The sequence below is a fragment of the Diadema antillarum genome, unplaced genomic scaffold (genome assembly GCF_040938485.1).
Source record: "Diadema antillarum isolate AM-2024a unplaced genomic scaffold, OU_Dant_1.0 scf00000129, whole genome shotgun sequence".
Classification (NCBI taxonomy): Eukaryota; Metazoa; Echinodermata; class Echinoidea; order Diadematoida; family Diadematidae; genus Diadema; species Diadema antillarum.
In genome coordinates this window covers 961,411-984,526 of record NW_027271018.1, presented here as the reverse complement: position 1 = coordinate 984,526, position 23,116 = coordinate 961,411, and the positions used below count along the sequence as shown (strand labels likewise).

At 38.1% G+C, this 23,116-nt stretch overlaps 1 protein-coding gene across 1 annotated transcript in view; it reads left to right on the top strand.

Moving 5' to 3' along the window:
• LOC139720559 (calcium-activated potassium channel subunit alpha-1-like) overlaps nucleotides 1–23,116 on the top strand; it is a 235,292-nt gene that overhangs the window by 179,656 nt on the left and 32,520 nt on the right. The window contains exons 12-16 of the mRNA XM_071631911.1: nucleotides 8,635–8,747; nucleotides 11,051–11,119; nucleotides 12,024–12,110; nucleotides 12,678–12,754; nucleotides 17,300–17,436. Of these exons, the coding sequence (XP_071488012.1) occupies nucleotides 8,635–8,747; nucleotides 11,051–11,119; nucleotides 12,024–12,110; nucleotides 12,678–12,754; nucleotides 17,300–17,436 (483 nt within the window). The remainder of the gene's footprint in view (nucleotides 1–8,634; nucleotides 8,748–11,050; nucleotides 11,120–12,023; nucleotides 12,111–12,677; nucleotides 12,755–17,299; nucleotides 17,437–23,116) is intronic.

Genomic DNA, 23,116 nt, shown 5'->3' with positions numbered 1-23,116 from the left:
AGTTTGTTGACATGTGGGTGTTTCATACCACTCCCAAGATTTGTTCGAGCTTTTTTTTTTTTTTCCTTCTTCTTCTTCTTCTACCACAGTTTAGCTCCCATTGCATGCATTTCAAACAAGTTGATATCAATAGTGTTCTTTTTTTTTTTTAGATTTTGTTCACACAAAGTTTTAACCAATAAGTGTCAGAGCAGCCGTGCTTACAAGTATTCAAAGCAGAGTTAACACGCACTATTTGGGATCATTCTTTGACAGACCTCGCCACTAACGTTGCATCCAAACCATTGAGTTCATTCAGTATTTATGCCGCATATATATATGGAAAAAAAAATAAAGATATATGCCATTTGTATATCATATAGTCCTCCCATTCCGTGATTTCCATTTCAAATTTTGCTGCTGGTTTGAACCATAACCAAATATACACCCCCCTAATTGAACCATGCTCAACGCATTCATATCTATCCATTATGTGTGTATCAGCTGTCGGTGGAACTAAATCTGTAACTAAACCAAAAGGAACAACAGCATCTGCATATTCATTTCAGTTCAGCTCTGCCCAGCTTTTATTTTTCGAACGATACCCGTATTCAAAAACGCGTTTGCATACCGAAAATTCCCCATTATGTGCAGTTGCAAACAATTCCTCTTTCTTTTTTCGTATTCAAATACTAATTTGAAGAAAAGAAAAGTCTTGTGTTGTTATACTTCTTGATTTTTTTTTTTTTTTTTGTAAAAGCATGAGTTTTATTTCATTTATTAATCCATCCCCCCTCACAAGAAATGTGTGACAAAGCTGCTGCTGACGGTAAAGCTCAAATTCCTTTCCCCTCCTGTCAGAAAACTTGAGTATAGTAGCTGAAACCATCACCTGAAAAATGGACGAAAAGAAGAGAAAATTCCCACCCGGTCATCCTCCCTCTGGCCTGCTGTCCTTCCTATGTCTCCTTTGCATTGCTCAAACTTCAGTCGCGTCTATTAAACTCATATCACGAGAAGTTGCATTCCTGATTTGTCAAACATCCCAACGAAACTAACTGGCATGTCTCAAAGACATTTGATAGCCTTTATAGAATGATGAAGATGATTTTCTTTCCAAACAATCCCTTAAAGTATACCATATCATATGCAAGCAGCTAAAATGTATTATAATGGAGAGTACAAATTTTGGCACTTTGGAAATACGTCATATACATATCTATACATTTTAGTACTTCAAGAATTTAAAAAATATGTAATACTATATATTGAGAAAAAAGATCAAGAGATCACCTTGGTAGGCCTTTTTTTTTTTAAATTACATTGACTTAGGAATGAATAATTCATACTGTTATAGTGTATCTTCAGTCTTACAACTCACAAAGCTCCTTAAATGTGAGTAGTCAAAGACAAGGAAAAATGCTATTTTGTATAATCATAATTTCAGAGGAAGTTGTTTAAAACCAGAATGCAATGCCATAGTTAGTCATAGCTGATATTTAAAAAAAAGTAGTGTATACACATGGCAACTGTGATTTTGCTTTTGGTAAAAGTTTAAAGAGTTGGACGCATCACCAAAACATAGGCCGTAGACCTCCAAAGCAAGATTTGCTGAAAATAATGAATATTAATCTGTCGCTGAAAGTCTCAGTGTATTATTGGGGAAAAATTAGAAACAACAAGTAAAAAAGTATTCACCACCTTGTAGTGTAGATCGAGTCATCACTGCTGTATTGGACCAATCAAAATGCAGGATTGGTGAATCCGCACTTCTCACGTTGTTTCATAATTTCTCTCACCCACACCTCACCTTGCCCCACCTTGTACTGTACCTTCAACTCACCCCGCTTTCTTCTTAGGCATTTCATTTGCATTTCTTTTTTTGTTGTTTTTTTTTCTCCAGTATTTGTATGTTCTCAGTTCTTGTTTGAATTATTCAGTTGTTTTTGTTGTTTTTTTTTATTTGAAAAAAAAAATTGTTCTCAATGTCTTACCTGGTATAGAGAAATCTGTAGTCATGCAAATTATACGTCTCGTTCTCGTGTGTTCTTCTTTATGTAGAGTAATTTATTTGTGAATGTGTAGAGTCCATAGCTGAAACACCAATTCTCATCTTTGCAAGTGAACATGTAGCTACTAACCTATTCAGATCCATTTGTTTTCTAGGTACTGCTGCTACAGATACAATCCGATACGCTTTTTTTTCCCCCCTAAGCAAAGCAACATCCATTTGAAAATGTGCTCTTTTTTCCCCTTTCTCAATCAGACAACAGGCTCATTTCAAAATTAGGTCAACTTAAACTGAATAGAGCCGTTAGAAATAACAATAGATGATAATAATCTAGAGGATGAGTAGATTTATTGAAGCTGCTCTTTCGAAGAACCATGCATTAGAAAGCAAGAAAGACGTACGTAGCATGGCAGGAGGGTAGCATCTTGATATCAAATGCCTATTAGACTCCTGAAAGTTTGCTTTAGTTTTCCAGTGGGAATGCACTACTTTTCTCTAAGGTATATAAGGGGAGTGCAGTTTAGAAGCCCTCTCGTTCAAAGCTCTCAAATTCTGCCTCATAGAATTACAATGTATGAAGAAGTTGGTTTAGAGCGTGTCAAATCTTTAAACGTTGACCCACCTGCAGATTCAGTAGTTACTAGAAGTATGACGATCTTTTGATCATTTAATGCCCAAGCCGTTTGCTAGTCACATCAAGTTTAACCATGCTGCCACAGTAGTTGGATGCTGCTATGTGAGCATGGATTTGATGTTGCTGTATTTGAATATATGGTGTGTTAGGCATGTGAGTTGTCATTCCAGGATTGCAAAGAGCTAACACTGCCTTTAACAATAACCCGGCGATATTCATGTGTTACTCGGGGGATTGCTCGGTACCGTGGTCCACATGAATTGTTATAGAGTTTCTTCATTCTGATTCTCCGTAATTCCTCACACATTTTAAAAAAAAAGGGAGAACATGCAGGAGCGTGTTTTCTCTGGATGTTGATCTGCTCTTGGTAACATGTTCATCCATCCTCACCACCCTTAAAACTCGGCTCAGCCCTTACGACCCGCCCCCTATTTTTTTTTAACATCTTTCGTCTCCAAAGGCAGCGTACTCTGTGCCAACCGTTGTGTGTTGCAGATCCCTCCAAAAAAAAAAGGAAAAAAAAAAGAAGATTGTCGTACGACAGGTTGTGTGTGTGTGTGTGTGTTTTGAAGGTGGACATAGGATAAGACGACAGAAATCACAAATTGATAAGCAGCAGTTAATGTCCATCCCAACATCGCAATGCAAGTCATCTCATTCTGACATCACTTTTTATCATTGTTTGGTCACCTCACAAAGAGGAAGAGGTTTATTCAGGTCTACGCCACTCCATTTCTTCAATCACAATCCAAACCGAGCCTGGTAAATATCATTCCTTGATGGTTTGGCACTTGTCTTGGTTCTGGTCCTTTTTTTTTTTTTATACTTCTTCTTTCATTCTTCTCTTCTTTTTTTTTTTTTTTTTTGCTCAGAGTGGTTCCATGTTTTTCATTCTTTCCCATCAGCACATTTTTTTTTTTTTTTTTGGTCTATGCAGCATCGTTCTTAAAGTGGTATGCACTCAGCGCAAGTAACCAATGAACATGACTGCCCAGTGAATTTCAGAGAGCAAAACGTTACACTGGCAGCAAGCAAATTGTATGTTTCTGATGCCTTCATTCATTATCAATCAATGTGGTTACCATCATTGGAAGTGGAGGTTGGACATCACTACCTCCCCCCCCCCAAAAAAAAAAGACAAAATTGATGAAAGTATCAAACTCTGTTAATGTCAGTTCTCCCTGTTATGACACCGCACCGTATGCCAAATTCACCCGCCAGTCAGCCACCGAACATTGTCTGTCCGTCAGTCACATGTTTTACTCGTTGTCGGTCGTGGTCATGTGGACGAGTACCCGTTGAGTGTCGGTACAGTGAGCATGGTGTTACAGGTCGGACCCAGCATGCTGTGTTTGCGTGGCCCGCCGGTACAAGTGTTTGTTTTTTATTGGAATGTGTGTTGAGCACAATTTGGCATGAGGCGTCCCAGTCGACACATCCCATGAACATTACACTGCTAAGCCCCTTGTGTTCTCCTCCTACCAAAAAACAAACAAACAAACAAACTCATGATGAACCTGACTTAATTCAGTCATACCGATAACAAAGCTGTAATACAGATGAATATTATACAAGTATATATCCAAGCTCATTTGCATTTGTGGTGTAGAGCTTCTCCGATTCTCCTTTTATTCAGGAGCCCCTACATTGTATTTGCAATTTCTGTTCTGGTTTCATCTTGTACGATGTTTTACAGCAGCTAATTTTTGAGTAAGATACAAAATTTCTGAAATTTGACCGCATATTTTTGTGTGTTTTCGTGAAACAAGAGTCTGCACATGTGAGCTCTTCATTTTGATTTAAAGCGGTATCTTTATAACACAGTTTCCGAAAAAAAAGAGTGATTTTTTTGCTGTCTTTGTGTGTTTTACAAAACCCTGCACCATTTTCTCTCATACTTTTGCAGTGTTTGAATTTTTCATTGGTCCATAAGAATGTTGCTAAATTACGTAAGAGCACATTTCAGTATCCATTCAGTTGTGTTTCATGTCACCAATGATGTCTCAAAAGTTACACGTGCAAACCTGATCGGGGATTTCTTAATTTTGACAATAGAACGTTTATCCAGTAGTACAATGAAACCTTGAACTTAAAAAGCTCACAAGAGTTCTCTAGCTGAACTAAACCTGTTTTGAATTGCAGCATTTCACAAAATTTGTGGTCCAAAATTGCTAATCACCTTGTTATATTCTACTGAGTAGTTCTACAATGTAGAATTTACCTTAAAGATTTTGTAAAGATACCTATACATTACTTTGCTTACAAACACATGTTTCAACATTTATTATTGTGTTAGCCTGAACAAAGACCTGTACAGCACCAATCGCGCCAGATGCTTTTAGTGTTGTTTAGAAGTGACAAGCGACCGAGAAAAATTTAGCAGTTTTCAAATTAGTCCGTCTTAAGTATCAATTAGACAAAAATGCTATAATCTCCCCATAATGCACTCAGCCATTTTGTGGTTTTTGTTGTTTGGACCGTTATTCAGTAGACATTGATAGACGATGATAAATCATCACTAGGTCATTGCACTCCATGGCCACCCCCTCTAGCGAGAATGGAATATCCCAACAGACACCATGGTCATTTGGCCAACATTTTGTATGTCCATCATGTAGTATAAAGATAGTTATTTTGCTGTCTATAAAAGCCGTATGTGCTGAGAATGGATAGTCAGAATGAAATCATCGTATCGACAGTTCTGGGTGGCAAAATGGCTCATAGAGAATATGCCGGGCATTTCTGTGATTTCAAAGATGATGGTTTCCTGTTTGTAATATTTCAATGAAAAATATATCTTTGGCAGTGATGTTCAAGCTCTATAAGGATGATAGTTTCAGAAAAAAAGATATAATCATTTGTCATGATAGTCGCAGAGTACTGAAAGCATTTTAAAGCTTGAAAAGGCATAATAGTTGTAAATTCTGGAAGGCTGGTGAGAAAAAAGGGACCTGTATCACTACGGAATGTATGAAAGGATTTCTGTTTGTGACCCAACATCACCAAATTCCTCATAAAGCTCCCAAACGGTACCATGATTTTTGGATTGGTAGCGACATTCTGTAGACTGTAAAACTTTGAAACGATGCATCAGTCATCTCACGTACATTGTAATTTTCATAAATCTAGTTCAGAAGGGGGAAAAGATAGCCAATTTGCAGACAAAACACAGTTTTGGGCAAAATCAGCTTCAATGTTAGCAATGCTGATTAGTTATATAATAGAAAACACAAAGCCAATTGAAAAGCCCACAAAAGACATTCTTCACTAGTAGCTTCATAGTCCAAAGCGCTTGTAGTCTTGAAAGTTCTCAGACAGGAGTTAGTCAAGATGTCAAACTATCGACTCTGACAAACATCGAATTTCACATTTCTAAACCACACTACCTTTAATTCTATTCAGCTTTGATGGCTTTGATTTTTTGTAACTTTAATACTGAAGGTACTTGGTGTTGGGTCACACTTATACAGGTGTATATTAAATTCAATTCATTTATTCCATTCCATAACTGAGAGAATATACAATGTATAAATATAAATACTTGTATATAGGATGCAGAATGGTCATCTCTTACTCAATCCCCAACATTAATTGTATGGTGTCTGTGTGTCCTCCTTGTGTGTCTCAAGTTTAAGACACCCCAAGTTTCATTCCATACGCAAAACTCATCATGCAACATATTAGCCTTGGTTTCCTGTTGTACCTCCGATGCCCATCTCCCCCACCCCACCACCCTCCATCGCAAATAATAAAAGACTATATCAAAGGGCTTTCATATACCACCTCTATAGCAAGGATCACTAGCCCACACTTAGTACCTGCCACGCTCAGCTGTTTGGTAGACACCCGTAGTGTTCTATTGTAGATGCTAAAAATACCACCGATTTGTGCTTGTCGAGTGAGTGCCTGAGCAAACCAGTATCGTTCCCGCGTTGTCTGTGTTGCCTCAAGTTGTATCAAAGTGTTGCCTGAAGTTCAAATGTTACCCACAAGTTCAAATGTTTGTCCACGTGAAAAGCCATGCCATTGTTTTCATTATTTTTCTCACCACACAACCGTCGGCTTCCATGACCCCCTGCCCCACGCATCCCGTTTACAAGTTTAGCACAGTGTTACAAGCAATTTGTGATTGCTGGGCGCAAATTTGCCACCACCCCTCATAGCTTGAGTCTCAATCATTTTGCGGCTACTAAGAGTGGCTACCACTCGGGGGCTTACCACCCCAGCCCTGCTGGCTACATGTGCTTCTGGATTCCCAAAGGGACCGCCTTGAAGGAACACTGCTGTCGGGCAACCGCTACCAGATACCTTCTGTGGCAGCCACTGGTGTCGGATTTTAATCGCAACTTATATATGATTACGTATTTTTGGTTGCCGGGATATATTAAACCTCATCTACCATCTACAGTCATTGTAACACCGCACCAGTGATGTTAATTTGTACCCGAACTTTGCTGCCACGTAAGCTGCAGCATGTCAACATCAGGGCTGCCTGGCGGCTGATCCAGACTGCAATGCAGCAACACACACAACGTGGCTGCCACAGAAGGGTACCACTAGATGGCTTCTGCTCACACCTGCCACATGTGGCTGCAATGTCGTTCTCGACCACCTCCTGCTCAAGGCTTGTAATGTGTAGTGCCACAAGTTCATGTGTAGTTGCTAACTATTTTACCACATCCCATTAGGGCTTGCATACTACACCAAATACTAACAATTCTTGATACTTGGGAGAGAGACATCTATGAAATGAGAGCATATTACCGCCTCTTGAATAATAGGGCATCACTACACTGCATTGCTACGTATGTTTATGTCTTTTGTATTTTACCAGTATTTGACACCATTCATTTGACACTTGACGTATGTTGATCATCTTCTTCTTTTTTTTTTAATGTCATTGCTTCATACAGAATTTTCTTTGAATTTTGTCAATATGACTGCTGTTATGTTCACTCAAGTCCGGATTGGATGTTTGATGTAACAGTTTGTGAATGCGTTTTAGTTGTTGTGTTTTGTTTTTTTGACAGTGATGAAGTGATAACAATCAGTTCTTGTTGTGTTCTATTTTCCCAGCCATTTTTTTAATTTGGTTATATATATAGGGACAATCAAGAAAGTTAAATGGATTTACAGCATTAGGTTAAATCACAAAAGTCTTTTGATATTGCGTATTAATTTAGAACCCCTGTGGTAATGGAGAAACATGGTGTGATGAGCACGCTTTATTAGGGATGTTGAGTGACATGTTAGGACTTGAAGAAGAAAGAACAAGAAGACATAGAATGAAGATCAAGTTTAAGAGAACAGTTATCACGACTTGTGTTTAATCTAAAGTATGGAAAAGGGCCCAGTGTCATTGTTAGTGATGCGTGTGTTCCACAAATATTTTGTATTGTTCAAGATTGAATTATGCCAGATTTATCATTTGTTGATAAACCCAGAAACAGCCTGCATTTTGTTCGTCTTGAGAACCAGTACATTGTTATTCTTGGCAAGGGGAAATAGTCATGATTGTATGAAGAGAAAAGATTATTCTTATTATCATGAGAATTACTTTGATAAAAAGGATGGTAATTATGATAATGTAAACAATATTGGTAATAGTGATAAAGGTAAAAAAAGATGAATGAGAAGAATCATAATGATTATAAACAAAGGACTCTTAAAGTTAATTTTTCCTGATGATCATTATCACAAGAACGATGATTTTTCATGTTACTTTTACTATCACATACAGTATCATCATTTGATTGTATATGCAGAACATTATCAGATTATGTTGACATCTTCAGATATTAGCCAGGGTTCTAACTAACTGAAACGCCACCCAAATACTAATGAATGACGAATAGTAGATTTGGCATTGCACATGCACAAAGCGCATGGTCAGTGTATGAAACCGGTGCTGCATGTGAATGTTGATAATGAGCACGCGCTGTTCCGGACGGCCACCCCAGCACGCAGATTTTCGACTAACACGGCCTCATCTCGTGGTATGCCTACCCAGCAGGTGCAGAGGGGCTCGTGGCAGAGCAACTATCTGGAGGGATGTGGCAACGAGATGTACACGGAGTACCTGTCCAAGTCCTTTTCCGGACTTGGTTTTCCAGAAGTGGCGCAGTGAGTACCCCAGTGATGTCCTTTGCAGACCTCCAGAGCATTTTGAATTTGGAGGAGAGAATCTGAATTTTGACCATTCCCAGCCCTTGCTCCAATAGGAGTTTCCTATTTTTCTTGATAATTTTACTAAACACTCCAATGGGAACTGCTCTTTCTCCCCTACTTTTGGGCCAAATCATCCTTAAAGAAGAAATCCGGGACTACATAAAGTCATGCTCAAATGAAAGACAAAAATATGAAATGCTCAGCTATGCTCTTAATTTCACAAATATGTGACGGAAAATATTTTTAATCATTTTGTTTGATATTTTCATTTTGCGAGACGCATTAAAAGTGAGCGAGACTGTTCTCTACCACAATGCAATTCCCGATGACGTACGACCCGCACTTCCGTTTTCTACGATCGCTGCCTGCCCTTGCCACAGAAATTGTGTGTGTGTGCCACTTGTATAAAGTACTATGTGTGAGTGTGTGTGTATGTACGTGTGTTGTCGCAGCGTTCAGCGTTCAGCTCACAGCGTGCGTCGCGTCGCATCCCACTACACAGTGAACCATATACATACGTACAGCATACAGTTCATACATCGCTTGTTCTTTCATTTATACTTTTCTCTCCGCTCTAATTAGCGCCCATTTTGTTAATCTCCGTTAATTGCCGTACGTTCATTCTATGTGGTTTTACTGCAAGTGTCATGTCGGGTCCACCTGGATATGCTTTCCAACCAGAGTGGAATCAAGAAGAACTGACCGAGAGGGCTGCTGCTGCTGGCAGTGCTGATGCACATATCCCATCACGCGCGCACGAATGTCATCCTGGAACCAGTGCGACTCAAAATGGTCTTCGCATACGACTCGATTTGGATTAAATTTGTATGTCTTCACATCAAATTTATCCGTTCCAATGTTGTTGAGCCATTTTGCACACCGTTCCCTTTCTATTTCTGGGTTGGGTATCTGAAAGAAGCTTTTTTTCTTGCCTTTCCCAGGCTTATTCGTACGCCCGTATGCCTGACACATCGGCATCTTTGCTCAATGTTATGATGCACGCACGATGTCGAACAGCATGCATATCATGCATGCAGCTCAGTGTATACAACGCAGTTGCGCAAGGTACTGTACGTGTATTGAGCTCCTCCTGCGCTCCTCCGCAAATAAACTTCGCTCGAGCAATGTGAAGGTGAAACGTCATCGGGTCATGTGATTGATTTCGATTCCGTACAGCAATTTGAACTGTTTGGCTGAAAATATTCCCAAATGTAAAAATCTCGTTTGCTGCAACGGTTATGAAGTGAGGTATGTCATTAAGCTCATCAGAATCCTGGATTTCTTAACTATATTATGAATAATCTTTGTATAGGTTGTGGATTTCTTCTTTAATGTTTGGTCAGAAATGTTGGGAGGTCTGTCCTTGTATGGCGGGGAGTGGGGGGGGGGGATTGCTGTGGCATAGTGGATGTTAAGACTCCTGACTTTTAGTTGGATGACCCGAGTTCAAATTCAGTTCAGTGCTTAAGTCCTTGGACAAGATGTTTTTACCCACGATGTCCCTCTCAACCCAGATGTGTAAATGGGTACCTGGAAACGCTAGGGTAATAATGGCAGGGCCCTCTGGCAGAACAGTGTTAACACTGGAGAGGCTACCCTGGATAAAGAAGACTAAAGAAAAAGACCAAGAATTGGTCAAGTTTGAAAGAATAAGACAGACAATTACTTCTTTTTTCAGTCTTGTTAATTGCAAGTACACCAGATAGCCATGATTTAAGTGTTATTTTTGTCTTTCCTCAGACCCCCCCCCCCCCTTTTTTTTTTAAGTATGGGTGAAAGTTGTGGAAATGTTTGAAAATTGATAGGCTACACACATTCATTTGGAGTTTAATGTAAGAATTTGACCTCACAAGCAGTCAAGCTGGAAAAGCCTCTTTATCCTCTAGAGACATTCCTTCCCACCAACACCACTCCCTCCCCCCCCCCCCCCCCCCCCGCCACTACCACCAACACAAGTGCTCTGCCTTGAATACTGTGATTACTGATGATGTTATTGCAAACTTGTGCACAAGTTTTGTCCATGCATCTCGCTTCATTACAGGTTTTAGCCTTTTCTTTCACGAGTTCACCCCAAAGATCATTTGCAAGGAGGGGAATAACAACCACTTGTATCTTCCAATACCTTCCCTTTCCCCCAACCCCCTGTTTCCCTCCCCTATCTTCCCAAAAAAGAATAGGTTACCCCTATCCTTTTTCCTGATGTTGATACTTCAGCAGTGATTTCTACAGTCGACATCTTTCTGTTCCGATTCTCACAGGATCTGTTTCCAGAAGCTGAAGCTGCTGATCATTGCGGTGGAAGCAAACATAGATACAGTGGAGAGTGTGTAAGTATATTAACTGACCACTTCTTTAGTTTGATGTGATAGTATCTTTCAGTTTGATCAATCTTGCAGAGTTTATTCTATGCATGCCAACGTGGCTGAATGTAATCAGCAACTTTAAAGGTCCTGTTTACCTTTAGGAACAGTGATTTAAAAAATTGTCAAGATATGACATTTAATGCATACATTGTATGTGTAGGTCTGTTGTACCACCAAACATCCTATCATTAAATTTTTTTGCGATTAAGCCTAAAATATAAGGAGATATCTGCATTTTTCTCAATAAACCATAAGTGTAAACGGTTTAGTCTGGAAACATCTTTATTAAAACTATTCACATTTTGTATATTTAGCAATACTTAACATCGATTTTACCTATTCAAATTTTTACAGTGGTTGTTTCTATCCCTAACTCACATTTTAGAACTATTCTAAAGCACTAATGCTGGGTTTTTTATTTCATCTGCGAATTGTAAATTATGCCTTTAATAAACCCCTGCTTTTCTTACAAATTTCCCTGTGTGTCCTTTTTCCCATACACAGTCTTTTGAGTTTTCAGAATCTTGACTGTAGTTCACAGGCACATTGTTGCTGCTTGTTATAATTGTTGTAGAGGTGCAATGGCATGTGTGTCTTTCAGAGAAACATGTCATCCATAATGATAGTATTTCATGTGAGTAATGATGATACTTGTAGTCATTACTATTTCAATACTGCTGTTGTATCATCACGCCAAGCCACTTTGTGACACAGTGGTCAGAGATGATACAGTAATTGTCCATGAGTTTAGTATCACTCCTGAAAATTAGATGCTCTCATTATTTTTCATAGAATTACAGTACTATACTTTGATCTTGATTGAAGGTTCACTCCACTTTGTTTATGGGGGTTTGTGTGTTTTTTCCAGGATTGCCATCAACCCAGGTCCCCACGTCCGGATCCAAGAAGGAACTTTGGGGTTCTTCGTTGCCCCTTCAGCCCAAGAGGTCAAGAGGTCAGTGGAATATTACATCTCTTTTTCTTCTCGTCTTTCTTCTCACACGCTCACTGCCTTGAAGTCTCTGGGTTCTCTAGACAATCTTAAATGATCATTTCATACAGCCCTTTCAAAAAGTTTTAAAGTTTTGTTTGATTCCAGTGTACCTGATGTGACGTTTGTAACTATTTTGAACATGGTGGAGACGACACTGAAAGAGCATTTTTTAGTGAGCTAAAAAGACCTGGAGATTTAAAGTTGTGAAGCAAATTTTATCATTTATTTTAATCATCGCAAGGAAAGATGGAGTTAAGTACTATGGGGCAGACGTTTAAAGATTGTTTGGTATAAAACAGTATTTCACAGAACCACACAAATTTCATGTTATAAACATGTCTTCAGATTCCTACAACGCGCCTTTTTCAACGGATCGTCCAATATTCCCCAAGCTGCGCTGATGTGTTCTACTAATATTGCTCCAGTCACTCACTCAACATATTCAATATTTAGGTTTCATTTCCCTTGAACAAGGAATTAATTCATGGGCACCTCAGTCAGTTTGACATGGTTTTACTTTCTTACCAGGGCATACTTCTACTGTAAATCCTGCCACGAGGACGTCGTCGATGTAGACAAGATAAAGCAGTGCACCTGTGACAATGGTACGTAACACTGTATCATCCAACCCCATCTCTTCCCCCACAAATTAAATTCCTCCAGTTCTTCATCCAGGGTCCCTAGACTGCATGCATTTTAAGTTGACCATGACTTTGTCGGCCTGTAACGGGCGAGGGAGTTCTTAACAGGTGACGTGCCGATCAACTGTCCTCCCTTTGATTCATTGCATATAGTGCAGGTTCCTTTCCATGATAACCTGTGACACACATCTCACAGCAGTAACAAGCTCTTTTAAACTTTTTATTGGCCAGACTGGTCAATATCAATGCTGTTATTGCTGATGATGATTATGGTTTGGTTTGTCACAATGTTTGTCATTGTTTAAATTGGTGGTGGTGGTCGTGGTTTGACTGTGTTGATGATTTTGACTGACATCCAATGTTAAATGAATTCTTCTTTTAAGATTGGATTCAAGAATTCATCTCAAATGTGATGTTTGAGACAATGCAGAGCAGAAGACGACTTTAAAACAGAGAGAGAGTGGAAAAAAAGGAGCATCGACGCTAGTCAATATTAATGACAGGAGCTCTCGAATGCAAGAGATCGAAGTGTCTGTGAGATTAGAATTGTATGTCATTATGTTGTCCGAATAATAATGAGAGAATCTTTGTTAAGCATTATTTCCTCAAAGACCAAAGAGAATCGATGATGTTACTATGCATGTGCCTTTCCTCCCCCTCCCCCCATGAACTAGACATACATTTAGTGTCTTTTGATGTGATAGATGTATTGAACATTGAAGGACATTTCACACAGACCTTGTGACCTTAAATTATATACCTTGTGCTACTGATATAAGTTTCAATACGGTATGCTCATCTTTTGCTACAATAAACTTTCGATGAATCACTCCAAAATTTGTGTAGGGCTTCTGATGTTAAGTTTGTGAACGTCTGTTACTCTATGATTGTCATTATGACATATCTCACGTGAGACAATTAAGTTGAGTCTTTTTCCACATGAAATTCATCAATAGCAACAATCACTGTTTGAGTTAAAGATAAAGAATGTTTGCATCCCAATTCATAAAGTGCCGTTCTCTGTCTTCCACTTCGTGGAGAGCAATGATACACTGAATTGTTGTCATTTCTTCTGCTCATTAGGAAGAGTAAGCAAATCTGTGTCATTATGTCACCCAAATAAGACTCACTTTAAAGGGGATGGCTAGTAACTGATCAGTGGGAATCAGTGGGAATGCTGAGGGATGATTGTTCCAATCCTTGTGGGATTCATTTAAGAGTACATAATATATCTACTGTTGTGTGAAAATTATTTGCTTCAGAACGGTCTCATATTCAAGCAATGTGCAGATTAATGCCCCGTCACTGACCAGGCACGCTAACCTGGAAACATTAAACTGCACATTACTTGAATATGAGACCATTCTGAAGCAAATAATTTTCACACAACAATATATATATAATGTACTCCTAAATGAATCCCACAAGGATTGGAACAATCATCCTCCAGAATTCCCACTGATTCCCTCTGATCAGTTACTAGCCATCCCATTTAAGTAAAGATTGATATATGATGATCATCGCAAAGAAAGTGAAAAAACAATTCAAAGATCAAAGGTTTTTTTTTTGCCTTCTTCCTGTCCAAATTGCAAAATTATGAAGAAAAAAAAGTAGGATAAAAAAAAAATGGGCTTACATTTTTTTGGCATTGCTGTAGCCAGTTTTTACCAAGGAAGAGAGAAAGCTTCTTGGAGTTTGAATAACCAAGTGTCTTGAGAATGATGAGATATCAGACTCTGAAAATCTTTTATTAATGACCATATTCAGGTTTTCATGGTGACCAATTGTGTATCGTAGACCAGGCCATAAAAGGATTAATGTCACACATGACACTGTATTAACTTGTGAAGATTTCTTGCTCTGAGGTTTAACGATTTGGTTCAATATTGTGAAGCTTAGAGTTGGTATGATACCTTTTCTCCCTCAGCCCCCTTTTCTTCTTGTTCTCTTTTGCTAGTTTCATGTATTTTTTTTTTGATTACTATGCCAGGTTCACACTAGAATAGGCCTTAAGTGCACCACTTGTAGCTAGCTGCATGTATTTATCATACCTTTTTATTTTGGCATCGTTGTTGTAGTTGTTATTATGATTTCCAGCTGGCTATTGAAGAGACTGCACATTGTAACATAAGATGCCTTATGTTGAAATGATGTCCTTAATTTAGTGCCTGAGACCCTGCACTATTGCTGCCAACCTTGAAAACCAGACATTTGCTCTTGTTGTTATCATTTTAGAATGCCGATCGTGTTAAATGGACTGGAAATAAACATCATCCTTGAAACTGATACCACTATGTACAGGTGTGCATGCACCGTAATTTGTGGGTGTGCCACATGGAAACTTTCCAAATGTGAAGCCCACTCCATAACATAATTCTTTATGTCTCATGCCATCAGATATTTTTATGCTGGCGTAATTAATGCTCCCCACACGCCCCTATCATGCAGGAGATGAATTTCTGTTCAGTCATGCCAGGTATTATCTTGAGCTCTATCAAGTTCCACTTGGCCACATGTTTGTACATGATTTCAATACTCTCTTTTTAAGTTTATAGTGGTTTTGAAAGGTTAAGGGATTAAACTGGTAGATATAATCCAAGTGAGATGTGCACTGTACATGGCATAAATCAGTTACAAGTGAGATGGTATGGTTGGGCTGTGTAATCTAATTCAAATTTGACCACAGAAGAAAAACACTCCTCCCTTTTTTTAAAGGTATTTATAGATGAATATTCAAAGATTTTAGGCTTTATAAAGCAAATCGAAGTTATATCTGAGAAGTTAAGGTGGATAAAATGTTGGGTATTAAAGATTTATGCTATTGATACATGTACAGTACAGCTCAGCAGGCAAAGGCTTTAAATGGACCTGACCAGGTGTATATAATCAATGTAACCTAGTTGTTTTATTCCCATTACATAGCGTGAATAAAAAGTAATGGCTGATCCTTAGTACCAGTAAGTGTTCCAAAGCAGGACATTAATCTTTATCGGAGCTCCCACAGAGGTTTTCACAAGACCCGGTTATAAAAGCTTGATGTGTAGACATCTTAGCTGCCTTTTATAAGGGTACATAGTGATGTTTTGTCTCTGTGAAAGTTTGGAATGTGAGAATCGTGTGACAGTGATGAGTTAATATAGCTCAGAGACCTTTACTTATCCCAAAAGTTCACCAGAAATGAACAAAAAAACAAAACAAAACAGAACAACCCAACCTTAAAACTTCATGTCTTAAAGATTATTACATGCCTTGGACAATGTGAAGATGCCAATGTGCTAATCGGATTTGAGTAAAGATCATATCAGCATGCAAACTGTAATATCACTTTTTCTTGTTCTCTCTGTAGAAGACATATGTCATTGTAAAGGTCTGAAACCTTTCGAGGTGAAATTTTAATGAAAATGGAAATGCAGAAATACACTGCCCATTCAATCTCTTTTGGCAACTGCAGCTCTTAACATTGCACATTAAAAGGGAGAAGGAGACTTTCATTTTAAAATCGAATACCGATGTACTCCTTAATGGACTCATTTAGATATAAAATGTTAAAGCCTGAAATTGAATGTCATGGAGGCAGCATTTTATCATTGTTCAATTAATGTGCATAATACAGTCATCCTTGATGTAGGGTCAGCTTGATTAAAAGGAAGCACACATAAGAGTATTTGTGAAAATCGCAAGAAGTAGTAGGAAGTGCATGCTTAGTCTTGGTGTAGACGAGAGTGACAGTGAACCGCAAGTTTTTTGAAGCTCTCAGAAATCCACCATTGTGTTGAATAGTTTTTCAATGTAATTAATTACATGAGTTCATGTTTTGCTGACCACCCCCCCCCCTCTTTAATGCAGAGTGTGTATAGATGATGAGCTAGAGGCTAGTATTTTGTTTCATTGTGCATGTATACAGTGAGGTGAGAATGAGTAGAGTGATTAGACTAAGCAGTCTTTGTGGAGTTGTGCCTTTCTGCTATTAAAGCAGCTTGTTGCCTTGAATGAGGCACCCTTCTCAAGTCATCTAGGTACTTTATTGTACCAATTATTAAGCATTGTTGTTGTAGATGAAATGTGTTGTGAAGTGCACCCGCATTTTTTTTTTACCCCAAACAAGGAGGAAACAAATGATTAGTTGTGCATCGTTTTGTTTTTAGCAAGCATGGACGCAACCCCGTTTTAGCGGCATGGATGCACCATGTGACGACGGGCTCCTCCTCCTCCTCTTCTGCATGCTACCAGAGCCCCCGCCCGGCCCGGCCCGGCCGCACCTTGCCGTACCATCACCAGACACCAGAATGCATGGCTGTCCCAGGCACCACTCACTGTACACGTGCTGTCAAGTCTTGTGATAGTTGCTACCTGTAATGTGTTTCTAGTGCTTCTATCAACTTTTTTTTGTGTGTGTGTGTGTTTCCTTTCCTTCCTATACCCTTCATCATGATACATGTCTTCTCTCTCTTTCGATTAACGAAAAAGAAACAAAACGATTGTGCCGTTATTTCCTCCCGTGTCTTACAGCCGACTACCTAGGGAGACGACGCGTCTCGTCGATGAAAAAAGGTCGAATATTCGGCCAGAAGAAGAAGAAGAAACGCCCCACGTCTTCATCAACAGGTTTCTCTCACTTCTCTCTTGTTGCTTCTTGTTTTCAAGGTGTTTTATTATTTTCATATTTTTTTAGAAAGAAAAAAAGATCTTTCCTTCCTCGCTTTCATCGTCATTCACACATATATATATGATTTTTTTTTTTTGTCATATCATTATGCTTTTGCTGCTCTGCAGAATATATCTTCGATCAGGGATTACTGCTTGCTTTGTATCAGTTCTCATGATCATATACTACATTGTATAGCAATGGGTTATCACATGCATTGCATTGGACCGCACTAGTACACCGCTGTAACCTCTTGGAGGCTACTAAAAGTGTGAGGTAGACAATACAAGTATGTATGCTACAGAATGTGGACATGTAATGCTAAAGAATCTGTTGTTTTGAATACTAAGTGGTGCTCCAGTAAATCTTCTTAAGTTTTTTGTAATATCGTCCATGCTGGCTCTGTGAAGCGCAGCAGCCTTTAGACTCAATGTCTATCTCACTCTTCGTGATTCTAGTCGATGAAGAGCGTCTTATTTCATGCCATGCTGCAATATTCAGTAAAGGAAATGAAATGAAACACCCGGCTCTAAAAATAGTCTTTTACACAAATAATGCACCTGGTAAAGTTGCACATCACATATGACTATAACTGGTCAGTATTCCTGATCCAACTCAATAGTAAACTGCATAAATAAATTGTTTTGATTCACTATGATAATGAACACCGCATTTGCTTTCTGTCTCCATGATGATTCAAGATCTAATTTCATTCCAATGAAAATTTGTAGTCTCCTATAGATTCATACATGCCTCTGTGTATTAACCATGACAATCTTGTAGCGCTTCCACAGGATGTTGATCTGAAAGCTAGCTTACAATTTCCTGTGCCTCTTTATAGCTTTGAAATATGTTTCTGCTGCCGATGGTCTCTCTCTGTGCTTTTCTATTTTATTTTTCGGGGCTCTGCTTTCAATGCATGTCCACTTTTTTCGGCTGCGAAAAAATGATGCATGCCTCAGCATCGTGTTTGTATGTCGTACTCTGTCTCACAATGGCTGGCAAACCTTGTTCATCAAAGATCCATCAAGCAGTCTTCAGCAAAATCAGGTGCCCTATTAAAATACTCGAGCAGACCCATCATATACTTAGAAGTAAACTCATTAAGTCCGCAATGCTCGAACGCTTTGCTCGAATACTTGAGCAGTCTCGCAAATCCTTGAACAGGCTCCAAAACACTCGGATAGACTCTGAAGTACTTTTAAAGACCAAAACAAAACAAAAACAACAAAGCATGACATACAGTTGTATCTGTTCTATTTCCAAAATACTCAAGTTGGTTCCCAAATACTCTTTATGGCTCCCAAATTACTTGAGGTAGACTCCCTAATCTTAGAATACACTCTCAAAAGTGCTCGCACTAGCTCTCAAATGAAAAGTACGTAATCGAGCTGGCATCTTGAATAAATATGTGAGTGAACTCCCAGATGCTTGAGCTGGCGTCCAAAATAAACTACATCAACTTGAGCAGGATCCCAAGTTTATCGAGCCGAATTGTGATTTTTCTTTTTAAAGGAAGCTCCTGAATATACTCGAGCTGCTTCCCAAGTGTAAGAACCTCTACTCCAAAAATAACCATGTTAACCCATTGAAGACTTGTCCCAAGTTTACTAGGGCAGGTGTCTATGGGAAATGCGTGTTGTAGCAAAATCAGTCTGTCCTCATCGGGTTAAGGAACATTCCAAATCATTTGAGTAGACTCCCAGTTTTACTCGAGCTGTCTCCCAAAATACTTGAGAAGACTCCATGATGTTGAGTAGGCCCCCAAATATATGTGAGCAAGTACTCAAACTAATTCCCAAATTGAAACACAGCTGAACAGCTTCCCAAGAAATAACAAGGTTCTTGTCATTAAAGATAGTTAAAACAGGCCCCCTTCCCCATAAGACTGGCAAGCATTAAAGGGACTGTACAGTTTGATTTAGGTGAGGATTTAGCTTTTAACGTTTTGCGAGATATTCAAAAACCACTCTATGAGATGTCAAAGAGCATGCAATTCTAGGGGTATCAAAAGTTTATTTGATTAAAATCGGTTTTGAAATGGCTGAGATATCCAAAAACAAGGTGAAACAAAGAGATCCTAATAAAAGGCGTGGCCTGTCGCCTATATTGTTATCACTTTTTTTGATATCTCAGCCATTTGAAAACCAATTTTCATCAAATAAACGTTGAATCCTTCTTAAAATCACATGCTCTTTCATATTTCATACGGAGTTTCTCATTATCTCACTTAGGAATGTTATAAACCTGAATCCCCATCTCAACCAGTACTGTACAGTCCCTTTAAAACATATACTGGTATAGACTCTCAGACACTGTGGAGTACCCTCGAGTATAAAATGCCTAAAAGACAGGAGGAGATCCCTTAAAATATTTGAGCCTCAGATTGCTCGAACCACTGCAATTTTGTCTGATTTTTACTTGCAGTTCTGTAGGGCAGTCCATCCTCATTTTAAACCCCATGTAATTTTGATGGAATCTCATCAAGAAAGTGTCAAGAAAGTGAGTGAGTCGAACAGTTTGAGCGCAAATTTTAAAAAGCATGCAATTTAAATACATAAACACTCCACTATGCAAGTGAAATGAAGAGGCGTATGTCTCAGGCGAAATGCCCCTATGTTCAGCAGATATTTTATCAGCTGGTATCCATTTTTTTGAAGTAGTAAGTATATGACAAAAGCTTAATTATTGCAGATTTTTATAAAAACCTATTCCCTTTCAGTCGTGAGAATGCTCATACTGTAGCGTTTTAGACATAAACCGCACCCAGTAATGAGTTACCGTTTCGGTCAAGTCAGGATGGGGCTCTGCTCAAGCTCTCTTAGGTGCACTTCTTGCTGGAGGACTGGTTGATATACAATGCCTATACTGTAGTTATGGGTAAACTCGGCCTAGTGGGTAAACTCGACCCCCAGCGTGCGCATTACAAGTGGCCCGTGTTTACCCATAACTATGGTATACAGTATATATATTAGCACTCTTCACTCATCACAATACTGCAGACAGTACTTATGCGCGTCTTGCATAGTTTGGGTATACTGGCCGCATTAACCCAGACATAGCCAATGGCAAGAGTATCACATGCGGTAGCGGTGACTGTGTTGAGACAGTGGTGTTCCGAGAGTTAACCAAACAGTCTGAATGCTCATACAAGTATTAGGGGGAGCAAAATGCACAATCCGATCACTGCTGCCATGAGTACGATGCATTGAACGTCGTTAAACTGTGGATGTACTTTTCATGGCTTAGAGGGCAGTATTAATATTGGTAATGAACTCAATGACACAGCAGATAAATTTCTCTGAAACTTGCCGTCCACCGTTAGCATTTATGCTTTAACTTGTAGATTACCTGTCTAACCGATGCAAAAATCTGCAGCACGTAGTTTGCGACCGATAGTATCGCAGTCAAGCCATTAATTCTCTCTGCGCAGACATAGTAGGCAGTCAGTCAGCGGGCAGGCAGCATTTGTATGCATTATTTGTCACGTTATGGTGTAACATATCCCTCATTCGCCTTGCACAGGACACACAAGCCCATGCTACAAGGACATCTAAAAATTCAGTCTTCTTCATCCTGTCATGGGAATTGGTCCCCTTTCCTCGCAGAACATTGCACACGAATGCATACATCAAATACATGTATAGTCATACACGATTCCCTTCCCCTTTTGCCGAACGTCCAAAAATTCCATTTTATTGTGGCATCATTCTCGCTCACACATTCAAATGTCACATGGTGCATTCACTGTGCAGGCAAATTGATTAAATCTTTGTAGTATGGAAGTTCCCTTTGTGAGCAAGATATCCAATTCTTTTCATTGTCCTAAATGAAAAAATATTACCATAACACGTAATCAGCTCTATCATATGCACTCAAGGCAATGCATTCTTTTAAAGAGTAAGTAGATCATTACATTACAAGTTTAAAGGCAAATGAAGCACAAACATAATATGTTTGAATTTTTTTACAATTTGCAGCTGTATCAACTATAACAAAGTTACAAGTTTACATGTATATGTATTCATTTCATGCAACAAATGTTTGCAACCCCCCCCCCCCAAAAAAAAAAAAAAAATATATATATATATATACGTATATATTCATGTATAAGGATTTGCATAAAATCCACATTTGAAATCAGTTTGGCCGGTTTTTCGTTCGTTGTTGGAATGGATTTTCTCAAACACATTTATGATAGTGTTTTAAATACTCTCAGTTTCTAAGGCCGAGCTAGTTACTGCAATGTAAAAAAAGAATCGACAACATCATCTACAGAAGTCAATGGAAAAGTTTTGCAAAGCAGATGAATCGAAATGCGTATTAGACAGTAAAAGACATGGTTAGGTGATGGTAAAGGCAAACACACCTTCACTTTTTAATCGAGGACAAGTACGCAGTCACAGGAAGCTTTTTCTCTAAATAATAATAGTAATAATAATAATAATGATGATGATAATAATAATAATAATAATGATAATAATAATAATAATAATGATAATAATAATAATGATAATAATAATGAAAATAATAATGATAATGATAATAATAATAATGATAATAATGATAATAATGATAATAATGATAATAATAATGATAATGATAATAATGATAATAATGATAATGATAATAATGATAATAATGGTAATGATAATGATAATAATGACAATGATAATAATAATGATAATGATAATGATAATAATGATAATAATGACAATGATAATAATAATAATGAAAATAATAATGATAATAATAAAGGACATTTATATTGCGCAGTTACTATGATAATATACTCTACTGTGCATTACAAAGTGATAATCACAACATACATGTACATAATTCAAACATAGAATGCATTGTTCAAAAGATGAGTTTTTAGAATATTGAATGAAATTGATTTCATTCAAAGTTCTGGAAAATATTGACGACTTCATTGAATTCTTCCTCAGACTACAAGTAAATAGTTTTTAAATAGTTTTAAAGTTTTTACTTGTATTTTAAGGTAGAGTTCAGTCAAGTCATCAAGTCAGGACTCTCAAAGTTGTTTTTTTTTTATTAGGAAGAAAAAAAAACCAGATAGTTAACATGTAATTCTGATTCCATTGGGGTTTTTTTTTCTTCTCATTTGGTCTGGAATACGCTGAGAGGCTTTCTCATAATTTCTCATTATGCACATGCCACAGTAGAAAAATGTCGACCTTTTTCAAACGTTTATGTTCATAGTTGGCATTTGATTTTGCATGCTGTAAAATGCAATGTCCAAACAAAGTCTGGTGTTTTGTGTCTTGAACTTGTGCGTTTCAATCCATGTGAAAATATATATATCAATCATCATAGCGCAATAAGTTTTTTTTTTTTTTTTCTAAACCTGCAATTACCATATATCTATATACATATATATCAGAATGCCAAAGAAATGCAAAAGAGATATAAGTTGAAACTCTATCAGATACTTTTATTTCATTCAAGCTTTGCAACAGCAATTCTTGCATTTATACCATTAATGGTCTTTTCTTCTTCTTCTTTTTTTGTATGCGTATATACATAATATTTATTCGTATTTTGTTCAGTGCACAAATTTTAGAACAGTGACACTTTGGTTCTTTCAATATTTTGTCTTTAGATACCAAAATTTGTTCATGGCAGTCCATTTGCTGCATAATTTGTCATAAAAGTTTTGA